Raw genomic sequence first — 26,662 nt, 5'->3', positions numbered from 1 at the left:
TGCTACATTTGGCCAAAGACTATGCAGTAATTTCATCCTCCACAATAATATAAGTAGTCAGTTACTTTCTTAAAAATGATCTCACATATTTCACAATAGACAACTTTCTCTGGCACTGTGCAGAAATCTCAAGAAAAATGATTAGTTGAAAATACATTTGCAGGTTCAAAAATATCCATTTAATAAGTGATTGTTCTGATTTATTTTACTTCACTTTCCTGTGGCTGATTGCAAAGATGGGGATGAATGATGATATAATGACATTGATGCCGATGCCTAGGACAGAATTCGAACCCAGGACACCTGGCATCATAGTACGATGTGCTAACCACTCTGCCACGGGGGCCAGCTATTCATATAATAATTGTGTTACTAGGATAAGAAAGAGCATGGGCTGGTCGACACATTAATTGGTTAATAACTTCTGTGGTTCATTGTGTCTGTGCCTTATATGAACTTTTCATGCTGCTCCAAGTCAGAAAATGCATAACAGTTATTGTATTTACAGTGTAACTTAGAATAAACATTCCTCGGGGGACAGTAGTATAGAACTTAAAAGGTGGGAAAAAATAAAATTAAGAAATTAAAATTAGGGTTCCACTGTTTGCTATCCGATCTTGTTAAATAAAATGCAAGACATACTGGGAGTGATTCATAAAAAGAAAGTTCAGTGTTTAGATCTACTAAACAAAGATCTCTATCAGGAAAGTTTTAACACAAAACTGCCTTTGTCCTTCTCCAACTTGGCCTTTTAATTTCCTCATTTTACAAAGTTCCTGGGGAAGACCCTTGTTAGAATATTGAACACTGAATATGGCATTTTTATTATCCACTCCAGGTATGACATTTATTACTATTATATTACGATGAGTGCAGTGACACATACATTTTAAGTAAAATATTTATGCACGTCATTGAATTTTAAATCATATTTTTAAATATTGCAATATTTAGTTCAGGTTATTTATATATACCTAGTCATATCATAAATTCTGTTACAAAGTTTAGACAGGGATGGCAACACTGGTTGGCAAGGTAACCTGCAATGTTGGATCAAACAACAACCAGTATCATTGTGTGTTCGGCTGTGGTAGCGGAAAGGTGAATTTCACTGTGAATCGAATGGAGTGGGGTGTATGCGAGAACCCTGTGGCAGTAATCGCACTGCACAAAGTGGGCAAATCACCATTGGACATTTTCAACATCCTGAAAAAGCTGAATATCAGCAGGATGTTAGTGCATCGGACCATCAACAGATACTGTGACACAGGGACAATTGAGGACTGCCCCAAGAAAGGTAGACCTTGCAGCGAGAGGAGCCAGAAATTTGTGAAAACAGTGGCAGCACGGATTCAATGAAATTCTGTCAGGAAACAAGCAGTGATGGCTCGAGAGCTGAACATTTCGAAAATCTTGATGTCGCATGCTATGAAGTGAGCTTATTGGTAGTTTATTGGTGAAGTACTGGTCACTTCCTCCCTCCACAGCTTAACGGCCAGAGGGAGCAGAAAACAAAAGGACTCCTTCAGTGTTATGCAAATGGTGGCCACAAGAGAATCCTTTTCACGGACAAAAAAATCTTCACGATTGAAGTGTCTTACAATCGTAAAAACAACCATGTTTTTGTCTAGACATCCCAGGAAGCTCGTGAAAACATGCCACGGATCCTCAGAGGCCATCATCCTGCCTCAGTGATGGTTTGGGGGTGGGTTTCGTACGATGGCACAACAACTGACCACCACTTCTGTGAACATGGTGTGAAAACACTGCAAAAGTGTACCAAGCGATAGTGTTGGAGCCACTTGTGAAATCGTTGACCCCACCATGTTCAACAATCAGCCGTGGAGCTTCCAGCAGGACTCAGCACCGGCCCACAAGGCAAAGACAACACACGAGTGGCTTCAGAGGAATGTGGCTGATTTCATTGCTCCGGCTGATTGGCCCTCCAGCAGCCCCGACCCCAGCTCATTGGACTATAGGTTGTGGTCCGTTTTGATGGCATGGTCTGTATGAACAGGCATCCAAACCTTGCAAATCTGAAGCGTTCTCTTGTAAAGACAGTGGTGGACTTTACCCTCGAGATCATGCGTGCTGTGATCAATGACCGTCCTCGGAAACTTCGGGCCTGTGTGAAGGCCAGAGGTGGCCATTTTGAACAGTGATTGGTGCTCTGTGTTGACAAGACTTGTACCTTTGTAACATCCAAATATTAGTACATTAGCTTGCTTAGTGTGCCTGTAGTTCATTACTAACTTTGTAACAGAATTTATGATATGACTAGGTATATTTCATTCTGAATGTAATTTCAAAAAGTTTACAATGAGGTCCATATTGCGTACAAAAATGAATGAATGAAAGATTTGATTTATTTTACTTCAGGTTTCTGCCACTTTTGGTTAATTGCAAAGATGAGGATGAATGGTGATACGATGAAGTGGATGAAGAACATCGCAAACACACATGGACGACACAACACAATTCCTACAGAGGATTATACTGGCTCAAGTGCTAGAGTCTCGTTAGTCTGCAACAATGCAGACCAGAGTCTGCTATGCGTAAGCGAGGTTGTCATTTGGATGTCTTTGGAAAGGGTCACCTCCTACATCCACAAAAATGCATTGCTATTCAAAACATTGAGGAGAATAGAGTAATAAAAAAACAATTTTATACACAAGAGCCCAGAAAACCACATACCACTTTCACTATGGGTCTTCACGAAAGAATACATGATTCCATTCTTAGCAGTAGCATGTATACAGGGTGGCTACAAACAAGCAGAAATGAAATTCCCTGAATTTTCCAGGTTTTCCAGGACAAAATTTACATTTTCCCCTGACAATTACAAACTAAACTAAATCGATTATTTTTGCAAATGGAAATAATAAACTCATACAGATCCACATATGGTCTTGCTAAGTTCCAATATTATCTTCTATTAAATTGACTTAATTTCTCTATTCTCTATGATTTGAATTCAATCTGCAAAATAGTGAATTTGGAAATTACAATTCACAAGCTAAGTAAGGATTATGGAATTTTGTCATACACAGTAAGTTTAAAATAAAATACTTGATTATTTTTAAAGTTACGACTAAATGAGATAAGAGTGAAGAGTGATTGATTAAGAAATACAATTTGTAATTTATCAGCTTCCTTATACATTCTCGGTATTATATGTTGATATTTCCACTCTCTGCTTGCAAGAACCATGAGTGCGGACTCATTTTTCAATGCATAAAGCTACTTCTCTTCTTCTCTGTGAAGCAAATAACTGAACTCTTGCATATAAGTGAATCAATTGAATTGTACAAGAGAAAGTGTCATATTTCCTTACATTATCAATGGGATTTCTGCTTCAGTAGAGTATATCCAAGTAAAGTACTCTGAAACTAACATTATTGCTGACGGAAAGGGTATGTAAGTATTTGAAATTTAACGCAAGGAATTTATAGAATTGCATTGCATAGATACCTGATTTTGCTTAACCACACATTAAAACGGAACTCTCTAATAATGAAAGCTTCTGAAAGTTCATATACGAGGGGCATCCTGAAAAAAGCTCCAATGGTGCCTATATGCAGCACTAGTGGTCGGAGAGCGACACACACACATGCAGGCAGGAAGAAGTGGCATGTAGCTGTAATCTGGTACAGTTGCAATGCAGCCGGTTTAGGATAGTTCTAGGTTAAAGATTGCAGTTCTCATAAAGTCTCCCACCGACTGCCATGTAGCCTACATTGCACGCTCACAATTTGGCACAGAGGCACCAGCAATCGTGTGAGGTGTGCAGACCGGACGTCGTGAGTGATACTTAGTATGGTCAGACGATGGTGCAGACAATTCACGGAAGGCCAATCTAATGTACACAACCCCATACAGCTGAGTACACGCGGGCCCTTTGCATCACATCAGGTGAGAGATCTTGGACTACTCCCTGTACAACCCTGGCCTTGAATGTACCGACTTTCATCTCTTTGTTTAGCTGAAGAGGTTTCTGGTGGGGCAAGGATTTGACAGCTACACTGCGGTAGAGATAGTTCCAGTCTTTGCTGTGAGACACATATGTCATGGGCATACAAAATTTAGTGCCATGCTACGACACATGCCAGAACGGTGGTGATTATGCCGAAAATTATGTTAGGACTCACTGTTACTAATGCAATAAATTACAACTGATATTCTTGTTTTATTTATGCCTAATCGGTAGGGACATTGATATTTTGTTTTGTTTTTTTCAAATTGGTGTATTTTCTTATTTTTTTATTTTTTACTATACGGTGTTATTTTCCCCAAAATTCACATTTTCATTTTAGCGCATTTTCTGGCAAATATCTGAAATTATACCTTCATGGTGTTTTTAAACTACTGTTTCAAATTGAAAGTCACACGGCTTACACCTCTTCTTGAGAGTTTGATATCTTGAAAGTTATTTTGGGAAAGTAATTTTGCATACCCCCCTTTTTAATTTTAATTTAAGGATTTTATAATGCAATTTTCCCCGTATATACTGAAGGGTGCATAATGACCATAAGTGGCGACGCACACAAAAAATTAAAATCAATCAATCCCACGTGACAGATACCAATATTTTATGGTACCAAAAATTGGCATTATTTTTTTTTTGACTTGTTAGTGTTAAGTTTCCCAAAATTCGCGTTTTTGTTTTAGAACATTTATCTGCCAAATATAACGAAACTTAATACTCCATTGTGCTTTTAAACGATTATTTTAAATAGTAGGTCACATGGTCTACGTATTTTCGAGACAGTTTGATATGTTGGAACAGATTTTTGAGGAAGTAAAAGTAAAGTGCTCCCCTGCACTTTTCCATAATGGTGTATAGGGGTGTGGAGTTAGGACCCCACACTTTCTTGATCACAGCACCACACTCCTGGCTACCTTTATCCTTACATTTAGTTTATGTTTTATAATAAAATAAATTTCTGCCTTGGTCAGCATATTTAGTTTTTATATCATGGAAACAAGGCTTTGGTGTTATAATATCCCTAAAAGTTTTCCTCAAGGTACCAGCTTCATATGTTGCTGGGTGGGTACCGGAGAAGTTTGAATAGGTGGAAAACATCCCGGTTCTCCCCCGCAGGGGATCGACCCCGGATCTCTCGCATAGTAGTCAGATGCCCGAACGACTGAGCTCCATTATTACTCACTCGACAAATGCTGATAGTGCGCACTTAGCTTGGTAATTCAAAACATATCTCGTGCTACAAATACGAAGATGTGGCTCCCGTGTAACGGTAGATACACACTCGATCTCCTGTTAGAACCCTGCCACTTTGCTCTGTGATGCATTGATAGAATTTGAAAAAATCGTGGGAAATAAATTATTTAATGTGGCTGTCTGATTTATTCCATGTACGTATAACTCTATAGTTTACTCTTGAGTAAAATGTTGGAAAACTTGCATGTTCTATGTACACAAACATGGCATAGAAAAGACAAGAATGTTGAATTTCATGGAATTTTTGGTTGTTTTAGGACATTCCTTTTAAAAAAATCGCTAAAAACGTCAACAATTCGCATTTTATGCCAAATTCGCATTATTTCGATATTTCGAACGGGCGAAAAATGTGTCCAGACATCACTGCACATTCCTAAACATAACTTTGCAGCAATTACCATTTTTCACGGTTTTGGCGTTTGCGAAAAATCAATATCGCTACTAATCGGAAATTACTTTCTGGCCACCCCTCGTATAAATCAGTAGATGGGAAGTTAAAATTTACCAGGGCTGGCAGAGAAGAGTCAATTCTTGAAGAAAGTGATTTGTTTTTATGATTGAATGATTCGAGTAAATATGATATTAAAATATTTACATATTTATTATTAGTCTTTTATTTCATAATATTGGACATTAACCTTACTCAGTGAGAGATTAATGACCATCTCTCACGAGTTTAAACAGACAGGACAGAGAGTGGCATTAATTTCATTGCAATAATAGTGTTGTAGTAAATTTGAGGTTGGGAGCATGCACTTGCCAATTTTTATAACGTTCACCAATGCAGATTTATGTTTCACTTTTTCGTGATAGTATTCAATATATATCCCGTTTGGATGGATTCTTCTTGATATCTAAGAATAGTGCAATATCATTGTAAACGTAAATGTTAAGTTGTGCGAAACCAGTAATACGTCAGGATGATGAAAGAAAACCTTCGTAAGCACTTCTACATTAAGGTGAAGTGAGCCAGAAGAGAAATAAAATGCCAGCAGCATATTTGCAGTCTAAAGCTCTTCTTGTTTATGCATACGATTTTTGTTGGATGTTGCAGTCCATGCAATTTCTGTCGCATGTTGTAGTGAGATACTTTGTCGGGTGGCGATATTCGACAAAAATCGTTTGTATCAATGGAACATATTTGTTTCCATGTTCCTTCAGTTTGTGCATCAAAATGCTTTACTACGACGTCCGACAACTATCGGACGGCACCACCTGCTCCGATCCCATCCACCTATTGACAGTACTGACTACTCCCATACGGACAAGAAAAAATGATAATTCAATGCATTTTCCACGTAATATTTAGAGGCTTAACCTTTACTCCCCCGATGATACCATATGGTATCATGGTGCTGATTACGAAATGAGCTACCGGTGGAAGCGGCCCCGGCGCCCACCCAGCGTCGAATAACATGGGTACCTGGGGGAAACCCTGGGGGTAAAGGCGGTCAGGGGCGTGATGCTGATCACATCACCCCCAGTCACGACCGGATCAAGAAAGTGTGGGGCGTTACCCCCACACCCCCTATACGCCTTCATGGCGTGGTGCTATGCACAGGGGAACACTTTACCTTTTTTTATGTGCTTTCTGGACCTTCATACTCTTATGTTTGGGTGGAAACTCTGTCACAGGTCTCGAGCAAGCCTGGGAAATTCATATTGATGACCAACTTCCCCCCTCTCCGCAACATATCCATGCCACATTTCCGAGCAGAGTTTCACATTTTGGCTCATTATTCAACTTGTATGGCACCCAGGAACATGAAACATGTTTCAATCTCTTTGGAAATGTCCATTATTTGGAGAGAATACTAAGGTTTGCGCATTCTCCCCAAAATACCGGGAGAAGAGGGGGCAAACTCCATATTTTTATGTTTTTTTTTCATTGAAATTCGGTGGTGGCACCCCATCTTCCTCGGTTCGGTGTTCTGAATTGTACACGGTTGCATGCTATGATGTTTTAGCTGAAAAAAAAAACTTAGACGAAGTAGATTGCCCCTATAGTGCCCGAGTCATAACAATTTTCCTCCAAAAATGCAAATTACCTATTTTTTGTAAAAAAAATAATAATCACATTTTGGCTTATTATTCAACTTGTATGGCACCCGAGAACATGAAACATGTTTTATTCTCTTGAGAAATGTCCATTCTTTGAAAAGAATACTAAAGTTCGTGCCTTCTTCCCAAATATCAGCAGAAGAGGGGGCAAACTTCAATTTTTTATGTTTTTTTTACATATAAATTCGGTAGTCACTCCCCCAACCCCAGTTTCCTAGGTTCGGCGTTCTGAATTGTACACGGTTGCATGCTATGATGTTTTAGCTGAAAAACAAAACTTATCCGAAGTAGATTTCTCCCATAGTGCCCGAGTTATAACAATATTCTGATCAATATGCAAATTACCTATTTTTCGTAAAAAAAAATCACATTTTGGCTTATTATTCAACTTGTTTCATGTTCTTTCGTGCCATACATGATTCATTATCTTGAGAAATGTCCATTCTTTGGAAAGAATACTAAAGTTTGCATCTTCTACCCAAAATAGCAGGAGAAGAGGGGACAAACTTCAGATTATTATGTTTTTTCCATTGAAATTCGGGGGACGTGCCCCCCCAAGCCCCCCTTCCTCGGTCCGGTGTTCTAAATTGTACACGGTTGCATGCGCTGATGTTTTAGCTGAAAAACAAAAGTTATCCGACGTAGATTGCTCCCATAGTGCCCAAGTTATAACAATTTTCGTCAAAAGAGTGTTCGAAGTAAATGAAGACTAAATTCCCTGACATTTCCCTGACTTTTTTTGACACCTCAAATTCCCTGACTTTTCCCGGTTTTCCAGGTTTTCCAGGTCTGTCGCCACCCTGGTATAAAAATTTTAATTTTTAAAAATGCATCTATGTATTACCACACCATGAACAAATAAAGTATGACTTACTTTTACACATGCCACCATTTGTTCAAGTATAAAATTATCTTTACCTTAACACTCGACTTCCTCTTGCTCCCCTTTTCTGCAGACGACAGGTATTCCTTGAGAAAGTCTTCAGATTCATGACACATGCTGTGGAAATCCTGGAAATCTTCTAGCTTGTCTACACACAAATAGCACACAAACTTTGGCAAACTGTTATCCTCTGTAACCTGAGATGGAGAAAATTAAATTCATAAGTAGGGTTGGAGCATGGGTATTTACAAACTGTGTAGGTAAATAATAGGTTTTTATGAAAATGTTATTTGCCTACCCCAAAAGTAGATATTTATTACAAATTGCACATCAAATGTCCGACTTCGATACTCCAATTACTTGTGGTTACTTTTGCTGTAGATAGGGTTATAGCAAATGGATATATCTTAAAATACAAAAGAAAATAAACCACCCAGTGAAAAATGTTGGTTTCACTAAGAAAAATGTGACCTCGTTTCGGTACTATAGCCTGACAAGTCAAGACCCGATATGCGCAGATCGCTGTGGAGCACTTTCTATTACGTCATCCTCCCCACCACTCTTATACGTACTAGTCTGGCCTTGAGACTACGAGTGGTGCCAACTCAGCAAAATTAAGCTAAAACAAATATGACAAACTATTTTTACTGTGTAGATTGTCGGTTCCGGCTCATATCAGTTTATCAGTGGTTCATTTGATTTAATCCGGTCTTTGAAAATGTGTGTGGTGTGCGGATCGTAAACTGTAGTATTACGCACGCACGTTAACGTTTGTAACGAAGAGAAAATACTGGGTGAATGACTTCATTTTCTGAATGCGACATCAAACAGTGGCGTGGTGTTTTTTAAAGCCGAGTGGGGTGGGGGTTCTTTTGTTTATCATACAACAATCACTACGAGAAGGCAATCTGATAACACGCTTGCCTGTGTTCTTTTTTAAAGCACTGAAATGTTCTTGCTCTTTACTCTTGGATGCATATTTTTGAAATGCAAAAATTAAATCATGCCGGGTCCAACAAAATCCACAATCTGCTCTGGAAAGCCCCTTAGAGGACAGGCCAGAGAAATTGTTTACAATGTTGCAAAATATTTGCAAAATCAGAAGGAGTATCTAAATGGATAGTTTCTCAAGTTTTAAAAGAATTGGATTGGATTAATTTGTTGTTTTAAGTCCACCTTATGCACAGTAAGGGTAATTGGGACTGGATGTACAGTTTAAAGTTGGATCTGAACCACTATATGCCTCCACCGGGAATCAAACCCGGGATCCCTTGATTCCAAGGCGACGATGCTACCACTGCACCATCAGGGAGTTCTAGTTTTAAAAGAAGGAAAAAGAGTAGTTGGCAAAAGGTGAGCTGAAGTTCTGTACATCAACAGGTAGAAAACAGCCCAGGAAAAAGCGAATACAAATTTTGTTGAAAATCCTCAGACCATTCCGATCCCTCCAGGTTGCAACACTGTTAACCAACGTTGCTGCGAAAAATGGAGTGGAGAAATGTGGTGTGAGCTGCGGAACAACTATTTGCAGCGTCTTGTTTTTAAACTTGTCAAGTTATAATCTGATATTCCCCGGACAGATTTCTTCATTTTTACAGAAAAAACTACTTATGGTAATAAGTTCCTGTAGCATTGTCTAACATCTGGAAGGTGTTTTGTGTAATGTGGGAATGTATGATAGCGCAAATTCATGTTCTTCGTTGAAAATTAATTCTCCGACGGAGAACAGCCTTTGGTGCATACACTTTCATACAACATCACGCGTCATGATTGTGTTTTGTTCATGTTCATTGGGTATCCAGTGTTTCGAACTGTCTGTGTTTGCAACGAAAGTTAGAAACATGACGTGTCATGGATGCGAGGTGAAATTTGTATCGGGTGTGGAACATCCAGTGGATATTTTAATTGAACATGGGATCTTGAAGAAAGGGAAGGAATGTCCAAAATGTGGCAGTGAATATTGAATGTAAGCTACTCTTTGAAGGAATGGGCTGTGGGTATATGCATGTTCAAAGAGAGTCCAGGGATGTGGGAAGTTACAGCTTAAAAGAGTTCCGTGTAGATTTGAACAGGAAACAGATTTCTTCAAATTTACAAGTTTGGGCCCCATTTGGGGCAGGTGACTCCAGCCAATTTCTAACATGCCTTTAACAGGGACTCTAAAGAGAAAGCCGGGTAGCCGGAGTGAAGCGGAGGTGGTGCCACGGTAGCAGTAGGGGGCAGTGGGTCAATAACCCCAGGAGCGGAGCCCGAAATCTGTGGGAAATTTGGACTTAAAATTTCAAACGAAAATAATTTTTTAGTTTAAATTACAATTTTCTTCGTAAAACAATGCGAGAAACTTTTAAAAAAATTAGATCAGAAGACATTTTTTCACGGGTATTTCTTGGGTTCTGAAGGTTGAAACACTGCATAACGAATGAAAATCGACAAAACACAAGCACGACGTTCGATTATCAAGGAAGCTGTACGTGCCATATTGTGTCTCAGGCAAGCGAAAAGACTACGAGAAAGAAGTACTCGTAATGTGGAAAATTGCAATTACTTTTATTAAAAAAAAAAAAAACTTGAATACACCCCAAATGGTAAAAATTTACTATCCTTCGGACACCTCTAATTTTTTCGCTTCATCAATTTTTGACATTTGTACTGATGTATCTGCTTCGCGGAACATTCCTGAAGGTGTATCAACGTTGTTTTGATTAAATTAATTCCAATTTTTCACATTACCAGTACGTCTTTCTGATAGGCCTTTTCGCTTGCCTGAGACGAACTAACCTAACCACATGCCAATGGTTCATGGGGCTAGCGCCAATGGTGCGATAGGTAATAATATTTGAGCTGACACCTGGTGGGAAAAGTAGCAACCATACTACAAGGGGACATGTAGAATTGGATGATTTCGACAGCACACAAAAGCAACGGGAGAGAATGGGATCGAGCGCTTGCCAATTTGGACACGGCCTATGACAGACTGAAAATACTTGGGATGTACAGTACTTCTGCAACTTGAATCTGCATTCATGGCACAGTGCAACACACAAGAGATAGCTATACTCTTTAAGCCTGATTTACATTTACAGTCCAGTAACGCTCAGATCACCCTCCCCCCATGGTCCAGTCAAATATCATTGAATGATTTTTAAAGAGAAGCATTCACACCTGGTGCTCCGGTCAAGGTTCATTCGATCATGCTCAGCTCGCACTTCGGTCACAATCGGCTGGAAAGAACACTTGACTGGAGCGTGAGGGGGCAGAGCTTGACCTTGAGAAGCTCGATCCTTGATGTGAATGTCTGATACAGTTCAGTAGCAGTCTTGAGCCCTGTTGCAGAGGATACGTAACCCAGTTTTGTGCATAAAAGATGAGCCGTCAGAAGGCAAAGACCTATTGAAACACATAAAAAGGAGATAAATGATAACATTGATCCCACAATATTTTCCTCTTAATTCTGTTCTGATTTTCATGTCAAACCTAGACCGACAAAGTATTGTTACCATTGTTGACATTTACAGTTTTGCACATTGTAGTTGCGAATAAATGTTTGCCACTTTCAAACACAAAGTATAACATCAATAAACAACATATTTATAATAGCCAACCTCCTGCCTGAGTGGTTAACACAGCGTGCTAAGACACCAAGTTCGAAATTTCCCCACGAATCATTACAATTTTCTTCGTAAAACAATGCGAGAAACTTTTAAAAAAATTAGATCAGAAGACATTTTTTCACGGGTATTTCTTGGGTTCTGAAGGTTGAAACACTGCATAACGAATGAAAATCGACAAAACACAAGCACAACGTTCGATTATCAAGGAAGCTGTACGTGCCATATTGTGTCTCAGGCAAGCGAAAAGACTACGAGAAAGAAGTACTCGTAATGTGGAAAATTGCAATTACTTTTATTAAAAAAAACTTGAATACACCTCAAATGGTAAAAATTTACTATCCTTCGGACACCTCTAATTTTTTCGTTTCATCAATTTTTGACATTTGTACTTACGTATCTGCTTCGCGGAACATTCCTGAAGGTGTATCAACGTTAAATTAAATTAATTCCAATTTTTCACATTACCAGTACATCTTTCTGATAGGCCTTTTCGCTTGCCTGAGACGAACTAACCTAACCACACGCCAATGGTTCGTGGGGCTAGCGCCAATCGTTCACAATTATTTCCAATTTCTAGATCCTGATACTAACACGACACCAAATTTTAACTAAGTTTCCTAACCTAACAGAACTAACCTATCCACGTGCCAATGGTTCGTGGGGCTAGCTATTCTCCGTCGGAGAATTAATTTTCAACGAACAACATGAATTTCAGTTATAAAACATTCCCACATCACACAAAACACTTTCCCGATGTTATACAATGCTATAGGAACTTATTACGGTAAGTAGTTTCTTCTGTAAAAATAAATAAATGTGTCCGAAGGATAGTAAACAAGTACCTCAAATTTTTAACCTTTACCCTGGTTTCTATGTCATAGAATCTTACTGATTGATTACTTACTGCATATTCTCTGGAGAATGATTTTTCGCTTCCATAAATTTCTATAGCCCCGTGTAGTTGGCTGCACTTTTTGACTAGATTTGACTCTGTTTGCACGGTGGGTACTACTTTACTATAGGTGAATCATATATAAATCATTTATTTCGCACTTTTTTACATTGCTAACGTACTATTCTGCATTGCGGAACATTTATTTAGGTGAAATAATGAATTTCTTGCGGAACATTTATTTAGGTGAAATAATGAATTTCTAATGAAAATAATGTCATATTCTTACATTAACGAATACTTACTGTTCCTACTTATTTCCACACACAATATGGCGATAGCTTACCTGTTCATCGTGCGTTGAGCCAGTGTTTTGTCAATTTGGTGTGTGCATGCAGAGTTGCAACCTTGTTTACCGAAGAATACCTACTTTCGTGCCTGGATTTTTTCACGAAAAAAAGTCCAACGTTTGACATAAAGGTAATTATTGAACCATTGGCGTTAGCCCAAAAACCATTGATGTTAGCCCCACAAACCATTGATGTTAGCTCCACAAACCATTGACGTTAGCCCCAATAATTCACGATAGCCCCACAAACCATCACGGGGATGAGGTATGCCTACGAGGTTAGGTTAGGTTCCATTAGCACTCATTTCGTTTAATGTAGCATATATGGACAATATCGGGTTTTTTCTCTCCATGAAAGAAAATACACGGAATTCTTTTGAATTTTAACTTTCCACGTCCTACATTACACTTCTTTCTTCATGATTCAGTGTTGATTTAAAAATTTAATGGCATCTTCCACACCTGGCAGCAACTTCACGTCGCGCATCCTCGACACGTCATCTTGTAGCGATAACACGGCGTGGTTTGAAACACTGACTATGAGATTTACGTCATCTAACACACGGAACATTCTGCTCTCATGCAGAAAGCAAATGGCGGCAGCAACAACAGCATGTCGGACATAGATTTTCGCAGAAAACAACATGCATTCGCATTAAAATGGATCAAAACTACATACACGAACTTCAACAATGCTACAGAAAATGATTTGCATAAGTACTTTCTCCTGTAAATTTGAAGAAATCCATCTCACCTATAGTAAAGTGTTACCGCACGGTGCAACACAGAGTCGTCTTTAGTTTGTTGATTTGGAGGCAAGTAGTGTATTTGTTGTCTGCACCGGTAACAGTTCCGATTGATTTATGATTTCTCCTAGCACAAAGACTAATTATCATAGGATTTTGGAAATAATTGTCACACAAAATTTGAACCTTCCTTAAAGTAATGAGCAGTGTTTGGTCTCAAAAAAATGTATTTATGTTGAAAAAAAACAACTTGAAAAATACCTTATGCACTTCTTATGGACAAGATATTCTCCGTCGACAAGAGACAGTAAATATTGTAGAAGCATGGGAATGAATGTAGAAGTAAATTATCTTAGTTAGAAATGAATTATTTCACCTTAGGAAATGTTCTGCATTGCGAAATAGTGCATTAGCAATGTAAAAAAAGTGCGAAATATATGATTTATAGGTGTCTCCCCCATACTATAATAGTACCAAAGCTTCATGAAATAATAAATGAAAAGTAATGCTTACAAGGGTAACGATCAGAAATACCGGAAACACATTTCTTGAAATTTACAGGAGAAAAGACGAGGAAGTACTTACGGAATTTAGTTCTTGTCGACTTTCTGAAGCTGGGAAAAGTGTATTTTCGAATTGTGCAAGTTATTCAGCCTGTAAATAAGGTATTTTTCGACATTCATGTATCTCCGTTGTACGATAGTTCGTGCCACCATTACCGTCGACTACGTGAATCAAATATTCCGTGCGTACGATAACGTAACCACCTGTCAGTGTAGCAACCAAGCGGTAGTTTTACAAGATGACGTGTGAGCAGGATTTATTTTTCCAATTTAATTTTCTGTTTGCCTAATCTAATTGAACCTAACCTAACCTTCCGTGAATGGTTTGTGGATTAAAAACAATCATTTTTCGGTTAATAAGTGTTAGTGTAACAACCACGCGGTAGTTTTACAAGATGACGTGCGAGCGTTTTTTTTTTTTCAATTTAATTTTCTATGTTTGCCTAACCTAACTGAACCTAACCTAACCTTCTGTGAATGGTTGGTGGATCAATTTTCGCTTAAAAACCTTTTGTGAATAGTTTGTGCGGCATATATCGGTTCATAAGTTTGGAAACACTGCATATCATCTGACGACACAGCATATCAACTGACGATAAACAACGTGAGTCAAAATTTGGCCGCCAATTAGCAATGACCAATAAATATTTATAATGTTAAATATAAAGCTTTTTCAATGAAAAAAAAAAGGAATACCTAGTTGAAAAATGTTCCGCTATGCATATGAGGTAAGTAGAAATGAATTTTATTTCAAAATAAACGAGTTAAATGTGTTTCCGGTATATCTAACTGGTACCCTGACAAGTAATAAAATATACTCACAATGAGGGATAGACAATTTAATATCTTCCCTTGAATATCTCGTCTTTGTCCTTCATCTAGGCAGATGTTCAGTTTCGAACTAGTGTTCGTCAAGCAAAGCCGACATAAGTTATGGTAATCCTCTCCAATTTCTGTGTGCTTATAAAAATTTCTATTCAGTAATTTGGGTCTCATCGTTTCAAACTAAACTATTACAAAAGTATCATATTTTCACAGTGAAAAATATAAAACAAGGATTGCCTCATTGGAAGTTTGTATACGACGGGTCTTTCTTGTCGCACAACAGTCTTGCTACCTTGTGTTCTGACGTCAGATATAGTTTGCCTACGATGTTAGGTTACGCCTCTTAATTTATGTTCCATTAGCATCAATGCAATGAAGAATTATTATTTAGGATAAGAGAACTAAGCATAGCTAGCCTATTTTAACAACGTAGGCATTTAGCCTAAAATTAAAAACTGTTCTTCCGTGACGTCAGAACACAAGGTTGCAAGTGTATCGATCCGTCCACCACTTTCGTAACGAAAGTGTTCATTGCCAAACGTTTCCGCTAAGCTGCTCGTCAAGTCAACCTTGCAGCAGGTTTTATGTATCAATCCGCGCGAGAACTGAGCTCAGAATCTTCCGTGCCAGTCTTTCCTCAACCGCCGAACTGCTTACATCGCAGACACTGAGAAAATCCACAGTATTGCCAACCGCACAACACATCAAAACCCGCATGCATGTCAAGTGGAATGTATTTTTGCTTCTCTTTGTCTCCTGAAACATAAAATTTTAAAAGTACTTTCTGCGCATAGATTATTTAATAAATGTGTCATTACTTAATATAAATGCGAAATATCTTCGAAACATGAGAGCGTGTGTGTATATTTCGAGCACGCAAAAATAAAAATGAACAAAGATAAAAGTAAACAACGATAGGCCCTCTTGAATTTAATGACAATTTTTTTTTTTTTTTTGGTTTAGAAAGAAATACATTTATGAAAAACGTGGTTGCTTCGTCCGCAATACATCCGTTCCTGTAAGACACACGCAATTCAAGTTATACCACCAAAAAAGCATCATTTGTTATTGGTGATATATACAATCAGGTGCATTGTCTGTCGCTATTACTCTGGTTTCAATTTATGAATCACTTCACTAAACCAGGATTCAAATCTTGGTCTGTCCATTTCTTGCGGATAATCACCCTTCCCTTTCTTTGCTTGGAACAGTAAATATGCACCTTCAACAAAGCTTTCATTGCCGCCAGTGGGTGAAACAATAAGCCTCCCCCTTCCCCTCATCGTTGGTTTCTTCAGCCCTGGCGTGGTTTTGCATGCTGGTATCCTTCCATGTTTTATTCCCCCTTCCCCCACCCACCGAGTTGAAGGACGTCTCGTCCAAATAATAAACATGTTTCTTCTCACTGCGATATCTTTTAATACCGCGGAGATTCTTTTGTCGTCAAAAAACAAACAATCGTTTCCTCTTGCTAAACTCAAACAGCAAATCATTCAACACCCGTGATACAATTCGTGCGCACATTGACGGCAAATCACCTCACGCCCTGTTTTACTTTGATCTTGTTGCCGCAAGGAGGATTATGCATTCAAAACAACTTGCTTGTTTTTGAAGAAAATTTCCCTTCGGACGAAGTCCAAAATAACATTCGGGTAAAACCGCGCGCTGAACAGTAGATTCAGCCATTCTCGCCGCTCTACAATAAACATAGGGTTAAAATAGTGGGATGTGCAACACTGGTATCGCCGATTTCACGCGTTCTGCAACGCATTCAGTCTCGCTCGACTCGCTCTAAAGTTTCAGTGTCTCTTCAACGCACTACACATTGCAGTTGGCGAATCTACGGTTCCAAGTTCGTCTGCACAGTGATTGCAACCAATTAAGTCCATACCTGCTAATGGATGTACTATTTTGTCTGTATATTACAAATTAAATAACTGTTTTCTTGCAAGTATGCAGTTGTGTCGGAATAGAACCCGTCTCAGTGGAACTATGTTCTTGCGCGCACGTTTGGAACTACATATGCGAAAACCTGCTGCAAGGTTAACCTGACGCTTGGCTTAGAGGCAGTTGTCATGCTGTTGTGTCCCTACATCGGGTTACCAGACGTCCGGATTTTCCAGGACGTGTCCTACATTTTAGCCTTATGTCCGGCATCCGGGAGGAATTTGAAAAATATCATAAATGTCCTACATTTTGAGCGTCACATAATATTAATTAGGAAAATACGTAACAGAAAAAAGTCATGCAAATTACAAGTCTATGGACTGCGCTTCCAAACTCAAAATTGAAATTTATTTTGATTCAGTCATTGCACAAAATGAATAAAGTTTGTCCTGCTATTAAACAAACGGTAAAACGGAAGTAATTAATGAACGAAGTCTTGGGACCACTTTCTGATAACGTCACTGTTCAGTGCCTGAGCAGAATTTATTGCCTTAGGGTTTATACTCAGGGTTGGCGAAATTTGTGTTTTTTTAAAAAGAACAAAACAAACTGTATTTTTTTGTATAAAACATTTTTTTATTTTAAACATAGTTTTAAACATGAGATAAAAAAACATTCTTAAACAAAAGAAAGTCAACCTTTTCCCAGTCAATTATAGTTAAAGTCGTTAAAAAAATACTCATTTTTATGTGTAGCAGCGGCAAGGAGAGTTTCCTCTTTTCTCGTTCAATAGTTCTAGTTTGTCTGCTTCAAGAACCTTAATGATTTCATTCTTGGACGAGAGCTCAAGATGCAGTCTTTCTATCTCTCGTTTAGTTCTGTCGCACTCACAACAACCCGGCATTTTGTGACTTTTCACTCACTTTACCTATTTTCCGAGCAAATACAGTTGTCTTGTTGTGACAATTACTTTTGTCACCAGTCTTTTTTGTAGTTTAAGTGAGTGTATTTTAGAATTTCGTAAATACTCTTTAACAACTTTCTGTAGCCAGTTGTGCTTTTTGGCTTTTCTTGGATTTTCGGTTCTAGACGGCGAGGGTAGGAAAAATAGCGAGTTGTGGAATTTTTGACACTAAGGGTGACTTTTACTTGTCCAGCAATGGGAACAACGTCCGAGCTACCGACCGAGGGGGAGTTCTGTCGCAACACGTGTGAGGACTGCTCTGTTTTTTTTTTCTTCACCCCCAAACCTCCCAAGTGGACAACGAGCCTGGAAGAAAGACCACCGTCCAGCATTTTTTTCTAAGCTAACGAACTGCGAGGCGGTTGATTTTTGAAGTTTCAAGTTTTCCTTAAATACCCCTGGACTCCAGAGGACCGACACAGTTTAGCGCCATATTCAGACCGAACACCATCTCCGCGTTACTTTGCGCGAGATACGGAACTTTGCTTTGTTTTAACTTTTCGACCGCGTCGTGTTAATTGTAGTGAGTGTGTGATCACAGTGACAGTGCCAGGAATTGAGGTCGTGTTAATTACGTGTTTCACGTGCTCCAGTTGTGTTTTTCCCTTTTTGTAAGGAGGGACATTGAATAAATATGGGCGGCTAAAACTACGAGAGGGACGGGACCTTCGGGTTTCCGATTACTGCTGCCATGAAGCCAAGAGAAGAAGCCAGGACCCTTGCTTAACTATACGACGCCTTAAGTCAAGAGAACCGCACCACGACGCTTGCATAACGGCGTCTGAGATGAAAGCCACGCCGCAGCGACAACTCGCATTGCCAACCCAGATGAGAGACGAAAGTACCACAACGGTGAGACGGATGTTACGCCGAGAAAAGAAGAAGAGATAGAGAAAAGAGAGAGATGAAACGACGTCCGCCCTTAGACGACCCGACGCCCTGCGTATCCCCGAACGGCCATTGAAGCCACGATCGGATGCAACGCCCCGAGCAGACAGATGGAAGCGAGGTGCTTTTCCGCCCATCTTCGTCGCCGCGATGGAAAATAGGAAGAAAAATGAATGTTACGTCTAAGTCGAAGAGACAGTTTTTGCCCGCCAGGAGGACAGACTGGCATAGCCACGAGTATCGTCGGGACGCCGCAACGAGGACAGTTGACATCAGCGAGGACCGCGCCGCCATTGAGTCGGTATAGTATCCTCCAGTTTTCTCTTTATGTGTGAGAGTGAACATTTGTCCACCTACGTCGCCACTGGTTTGTCATAACACAAAGCGAGATGAAATCGAACAATGTTGCCTGCAACTACTAATTATTTAGGCCAATCAAATCGAAAGTACTGTAAATCTTCATAAATTAAGAACCTATTTCGCTCACCCTTCGAAATTCTATAAATGTAAAAGACCTACTATTTGTTATTGTTTTCCTATTCTCGCGCCGAGTATTTATATAATTAATTATTTGATTTTTACCGTGCTCTTTGATATATATAGGTATTAGAAAACTAGGTACTCAATAGTATAGCTGAGTTAATCATTTTGAATATATCCTAGTTTATATTACGGTCGTTTGTATTATCAGCACTCGTGTACTTGTAATCAAGTTAATTTCCTCTTGTCATTCATTTAGTGTATGCTTATTCCTTTTGCATAGTGCCTCAACAAGTGTAATGTCAATTATTATTTACTTTTGGTAACTATGACGCCTAGCTAATCGCGTCTCATACGTGACAGAGCGCTGGCCGCGCTTATTTACATTGAAAGCAAGCCTAAGGGGCTAATAGAAATCTCAAATTCGAAGGTACACGGAAAATAAACCAAAGAGGCGGTTAGATATTTTATCATGTAATGGTATATTGTGTTCACCCCTGCAGCGTGTGTGTGTGAGTGCATGATAGAATGAGAGTGAGGGGATATGTAATGGTTACATTATCATTGTTGTGTTTATATTTGCCGAATACACGTATATATTCGTTATCCTACAGGTGTTCTTGATTCATTTATATGTATGTATAGATGTATATCCTCGTATGGTCGATATTTTTGGTTTTAGTCCTGAGTTTGAAGCTGCATAGCTTGTCTCCATTGACCAGAAGGGTTATAGCTTTTTCTATTATTACAACAATTATTATTATTGCAATAAAAATGAATAACAGCACCACTTTATGCACGACGTGGCTTACCGCCGGAGGTGTAAATAACCGACCCGGTGACATGAACCTGGAATTAAACCGTTAGCTGGTGGTAGGAATCGTGTTTCCTTAACCGGAGACGCGAACCAAGGACCGACGACCGTCCAATCGGGCGGCCGCGGAACCCTGAACCAACTGACCAGCGGTAGAGTTGTTTGGCACCTCGAACTGGGGACTTCGGTCTTCCGGCTACGAGGACAAACCCGTTACAATTTGGCATCCCGAACAGGCACCGGTCTTCTTTTTCGCCTTCGTCGGGAGTGTAACGGTAGTAGTTTTACAAGTGCATAATATTTTGTCAGTAAGCGTGGAAATGTTTTTATACGTATTTTGCTATGTTTATTGATATCCATATTTAGTATTCGGTGTTTATGTTATCTCGGCGCGAATTTGATTAACGTAAAGGGCAATTATGTAGGCAAACATCGGCAAGGGCGATATTTCAAGGCAGTATGTTATACAGATTTAGTGGCAATTTTTTGTGTGTGCGCGTCGTTTTTATTTTCATTAGGCTTCTACAAGGTAGCAGGAAAGGACCCGTCGTGTCCTCCTCTCTGCATTTTTGATAGGTAATTGTTTGTATTGTTTTTCTGTAGTGCGTTATATATTTTTGAAGTGCAGATTTATTTTCTGACGACCTCAGGTCATAGTGAGTGTTTTAAATATCTAATGAAATTGAGAAGTGAGAAAATTATTTATGGAAAGATGAGCGAAGCAGGGAATTGTGTAGTTTGCGGGATTGAAATCCCATTAGGTGAAATGGACCCGTCGAACGAAGCGCAGCGGCGCTGTAATACTTGTGTTATTTCGTCAGGAACTCCAGGATACGGGGGCTTAGTTGTAAATACTGAATCCACGCTAGCTTCGGAAGAAGTCGCTCCGAGGGAAGAAACAAATGATGCATTGAAGAATGGCGCCGGCACCAACGACAGGATGTTCGAGATGATAAGACAGCTGATCCGGGCGGAGCATGCAGAGACACAAAAGCGGATAGAACAGCTTGAGACCCGATTCCAGGAAGTGGTGCGTGTTTCGGCGGAACAAATAACTGAACGTTTTTCCACGCGCTTGCAAGACTGTGAAAAGAAACTCGACGCAGAAGTCGCTCGCTTGGATTCCCGTGTTGATGACCAGGACCAGCAGTTGGCAACGCTGTCGCGACGGACAGACCAGACGGACCAGGATTTGACAGTATTGAGGAAATCCTCGGCCCAGCTTGAGGCGAGCTGTCACCAAAACTTCGAAGGTATGAGAGAGCGCGTGGCGAAAACAATAGGCGAGGTTGATGACCATTCCCAAAAGATACAGGCTTTGGAAAGAAGAATGGACATTTTGGACCTTTCTCACCCTCGCGACCGAGAAACGCCGGAGGCCAGGAGAACTTTACCACCCCCTGCTGCTTCTAATGTTCCTTTGCTCAACCGCGATGAACCTTCAGCGCCGAGGAGGACAAACGGCGAAAGGGGGGCAAGGAATGATACATCCCCACTCCAAGCACCCAGCTGCGAAGGTCATTATTCGCCACCCACAATTGCGAGGCGATCTATTTTCCCTCTTGAATATAAAACCCATTTCAAAAGATTCAACGGGGCTGATCGAGTTTTACCGTCTGCATTTTTAGAACGGTTCGAAACTACCTCAGAGGAGCTGTCCTTGAGGAATAATGAAAAGATCCTGGTTTTGCGAGGTTTAATGGAAGATCGGGCCAAAAATTGGTTTGAAACGAATGAAGGGCATTTCACATCTTATGAAGCTTTCCGGGAGATGTTCCTAGGGCACTTTCAGCGGCCGATCCAAGTAGAACGCATGTTAATGGAACTGCGCAACGAGAGGTACAACCGAAACGCGGGAGTTACTTACGCCCAATATTTCTGGAAAAAATATAATGAATTCAAGGCACTGCAGCCACAAATGACGGCTCCAGAAATAATCGCGGCGCTGATATATCATTTTCCTCAAGATGTCCGGCGTCACCTTAATGGCAGTTGTGTGTTCGACCCCGACTCGATGTCGCTGACGCTGGAGAACCTGTACCAGTGCTCAGAAGAAGAAGAACGCGACAGGGCAGAGCGCTGGAATAAGCGTTCCAGAGGGGAAGATGATCGTCACGGCCGGAACCGACGCCAGCGAGTTCAGATGGTTCAGCGAGGACAGCACCACGATCCACGCGCCAATGATCAGAACTTTCATCCCTTACCACCTTCGCCACAGAGAGAACAGCGGCAGTACCAGAGAGGCAGACGTGGAGGAGGAAATATGCGTCGACCGCCGCACGGCACAGTGCAGGGCAACCGCGACGATAAGTTTCAACTAGGTCAGATACGTGATGGGTATTACCGACCCCACGGTCGATCAAGGAGCCCAAAGTCGGACCGACGAACTGAAGAGCGAAATCAGGTGCAAACAAGAAGTGACTCTCCGACACCTGGCGTCTCCGGACTTCAGCGTTCGGGAGACCGCTCTTAGAGACTTGAAGTTTATGTTAATGGACTAGTTATATTTTTATATTTTTCTCTTGTGTCATTATTGATTTTTTATATGAGTATATTCCAATGTATTATCTTTTTACGTCCTTTAAGGATTGTTTTATTGTGTATTTACTCATAAAAACATTTTTCAAGTATAGATTCGATTCATATACAGGGTGTTTCAAAAAAGTGTTCATATACAGGGTGTTTTAAAAAAAATATGTAACCTTAAAAAATCTCCCCAGCCGAGAGCGATTTTAAAGCCTACAATTTTTTTTGAAGTTAGGGGGGGCGAGATGTGACAATTACTTTTGTCACCAGTCTTTTTTGTAGTTTAAGTGAGTGTATTTTAGAATTTCGTAAATACTCTTTAACAACTTTCTGTAGCCAGTTGTGCTTTTTGGCTTTTCTTGGATTTTCGGTTCTAGACGGCGAGGGTAGGAAAAATAGCGAGTTGTGGAATTTTTGACACTAAGGGTGACTTTTACTTGTCCAGCAATGGGAACAACGTCCGAGCTACCGACCGAGGGGGAGTTCTGTCGCAACACGTGTGAGGACTGCTCTGTTTTTTTTTTCTTCACCCCCAAACCTCCCAAGTGGACAACGAGCCTGGAAGAAAGACCACCGTCCAGCATTTTTTTCTAAGCTAACGAACTGCGAGGCGGTTGATTTTTGAAGTTTCAAGTTTTCCTTAAATACCCCTGGACTCCAGAGGACCGACACAGTTTAGCGCCATATTCAGACCGAACACCATCTCCGCGTTACTTTGCGCGAGATACGGAACTTTGCTTTGTTTTAACTTTTCGACCGCGTCGTGTTAATTGTAGTGAGTGTGTGATCACAGTGACAGTGCCAGGAATTGAGGTCGTGTTAATTACGTGTTTCACGTGCTCCAGTTGTGTTTTTCCCTTTTTGTAAGGAGGGACATTGAATAAATATGGGCGGCTAAAACTACGAGAGGGACGGGACCTTCGGGTTTCCGATTACTGCTGCCATGAAGCCAAGAGAAGAAGCCAGGACCCTTGCTTAACTATACGACGCCTTAAGTCAAGAGAACCGCACCACGACGCTTGCATAACGGCGTCTGAGATGAAAGCCACGCCGCAGCGACAACTCGCATTGCCAACCCAGATGAGAGACGAAAGTACCACAACGGTGAGACGGATGTTACGCCGAGAAAAGAAGAAGAGATAGAGAAAAGAGAGAGATGAAACGACGTCCGCCCTTAGACGACCCGACGCCCTGCGTATCCCCGAACGGCCATTGAAGCCACGATCGGATGCAACGCCCCGAGCAGACAGATGGAAGCGAGGTGCTTTTCCGCCCATCTTCGTCGCCGCGATGGAAAATAGGAAGAAAAATGAATGTTACGTCTAAGTCGAAGAGACAGTTTTTGCCCGCCAGGAGGACAGACTGGCATAGCCACGAGTATCGTCGGGACGCCGCAACGAGGACAGTTGACATCAGCGAGGACCGCGCCGCCATTGAGTCGGTATAGTATCCTCCAGTTTTCTCTTTATGTGTGAGAGTGAACATTTGTCCACCTACGTCGCCACTGGTTTGTCATAACACAAAGCGAGATGAAATCGAACAATGTTGCCTGCAACTACTAATTATTTAGGCCAATCAAATCGAAAGTACTGTAAATCTTCATAAATTAAGAACCTATTTCGCTCACCCTTCGAAATTCTATAAATGTAAAAGACCTACTATTTGTTATTGTTTTCCTATTCTCGCGCCGAGTATTTATATAATTAATTATTTGATTTTTACCGTGCTCTTTGATATATATAGGTATTAGAAAACTAGGTACTCAATAGTATAGCTGAGTTAATCATTTTGAATATATCCTAGTTTATATTACGGTCGTTTGTATTATCAGCACTCGTGTACTTGTAATCAAGTTAATTTCCTCTTGTCATTCATTTAGTGTATGCTTATTCCTTTTGCATAGTGCCTCAACAAGTGTAATGTCAATTATTATTTACTTTTGGTAACTATGACGCCTAGCTAATCGCGTCTCATACGTGACAGAGCGCTGGCCGCGCTTATTTACATTGAAAGCAAGCCTAAGGGGCTAATAGAAATCTCAAATTCGAAGGTACACGGAAAATAAACCAAAGAGGCGGTTAGATATTTTATCATGTAATGGTATATTGTGTTCACCCCTGCAGCGTGTGTGTGTGAGTGCATGATAGAATGAGAGTGAGGGGATATGTAATGGTTACATTATCATTGTTGTGTTTATATTTGCCGAATACACGTATATATTCGTTATCCTACAGGTGTTCTTGATTCATTTATATGTATGTATAGATGTATATCCTCGTATGGTCGATATTTTTGGTTTTAGTCCTGAGTTTGAAGCTGCATAGCTTGTCTCCATTGACCAGAAGGGTTATAGCTTTTTCTATTATTACAACAATTATTATTATTGCAATAAAAATGAATAACAGCACCACTTTATGCACGACGTGGCTTACCGCCGGAGGTGTAAATAACCGACCCGGTGACATGAACCTGGAATTAAACCGTTAGCTGGTGGTAGGAATCGTGTTTCCTTAACCGGAGACGCGAACCAAGGACCGACGACCGTCCAATCGGGCGGCCGCGGAACCCTGAACCAACTGACCAGCGGTAGAGTTGTTTGGCACCTCGAACTGGGGACTTCGGTCTTCCGGCTACGAGGACAAACCCGTTACAATTTGGCATCCCGAACAGGCACCGGTCTTCTTTTTCGCCTTCGTCGGGAGTGTAACGGTAGTAGTTTTACAAGTGCATAATATTTTGTCAGTAAGCGTGGAAATGTTTTTATACGTATTTTGCTATGTTTATTGATATCCATATTTAGTATTCGGTGTTTATGTTATCTCGGCGCGAATTTGATTAACGTAAAGGGCAATTATGTAGGCAAACATCGGCAAGGGCGATATTTCAAGGCAGTATGTTATACAGATTTAGTGGCAATTTTTTGTGTGTGCGCGTCGTTTTTATTTTCATTAGGCTTCTACAAGGTAGCAGGAAAGGACCCGTCGTGTCCTCCTCTCTGCATTTTTGATAGGTAATTGTTTGTATTGTTTTTCTGTAGTGCGTTATATATTTTTGAAGTGCAGATTTATTTTCTGACGACCTCAGGTCATAGTGAGTGTTTTAAATATCTAATGAAATTGAGAAGTGAGAAAATTATTTATGGAAAGATGAGCGAAGCAGGGAATTGTGTAGTTTGCGGGATTGAAATCCCATTAGGTGAAATGGACCCGTCGAACGAAGCGCAGCGGCGCTGTAATACTTGTGTTATTTCGTCAGGAACTCCAGGATACGGGGGCTTAGTTGTAAATACTGAATCCACGCTAGCTTCGGAAGAAGTCGCTCCGAGGGAAGAAACAAATGATGCATTGAAGAATGGCGCCGGCACCAACGACAGGATGTTCGAGATGATAAGACAGCTGATCCGGGCGGAGCATGCAGAGACACAAAAGCGGATAGAACAGCTTGAGACCCGATTCCAGGAAGTGGTGCGTGTTTCGGCGGAACAAATAACTGAACGTTTTTCCACGCGCTTGCAAGACTGTGAAAAGAAACTCGACGCAGAAGTCGCTCGCTTGGATTCCCGTGTTGATGACCAGGACCAGCAGTTGGCAACGCTGTCGCGACGGACAGACCAGACGGACCAGGATTTGACAGTATTGAGGAAATCCTCGGCCCAGCTTGAGGCGAGCTGTCACCAAAACTTCGAAGGTATGAGAGAGCGCGTGGCGAAAACAATAGGCGAGGTTGATGACCATTCCCAAAAGATACAGGCTTTGGAAAGAAGAATGGACATTTTGGACCTTTCTCACCCTCGCGACCGAGAAACGCCGGAGGCCAGGAGAACTTTACCACCCCCTGCTGCTTCTAATGTTCCTTTGCTCAACCGCGATGAACCTTCAGCGCCGAGGAGGACAAACGGCGAAAGGGGGGCAAGGAATGATACATCCCCACTCCA

The 26,662-nt window shown here is 40.6% G+C and overlaps 1 protein-coding gene across 2 annotated transcripts in view; it reads right to left on the bottom strand.

The window, feature by feature from the left end:
• The window catches only part of LOC145996411 (uncharacterized), an 83,882-nt gene extending 68,457 nt beyond the window's left edge, over positions 1–15,425 (bottom strand). For both annotated transcript variants that reach the window (XM_083132864.1, XM_083132865.1), the window contains exons 1-2: positions 15,167–15,425; positions 8,219–8,380 (exon numbers count right to left, since the gene is read on the bottom strand). In XM_083132864.1, coding sequence (XP_082988990.1) covers positions 8,219–8,380; positions 15,167–15,340 — 336 coding nt within the window. In that variant the 5' untranslated portion in view covers positions 15,341–15,425. The remainder of the gene's footprint in view (positions 1–8,218; positions 8,381–15,166) is intronic.
• Positions 15,426–26,662: the final 11,237 nt, after the last annotated feature.

Source organism: Lepisma saccharinum, chromosome 12 (genome assembly GCF_977018435.1).
Source record: "Lepisma saccharinum chromosome 12, izLepSacc3.1, whole genome shotgun sequence".
Classification (NCBI taxonomy): domain Eukaryota; kingdom Metazoa; phylum Arthropoda; class Insecta; order Zygentoma; family Lepismatidae; genus Lepisma; species Lepisma saccharinum.
The sequence above is the reverse complement of the archived record's forward strand: the minus strand, read 5'-3'. Positions and strand labels throughout refer to the sequence as shown.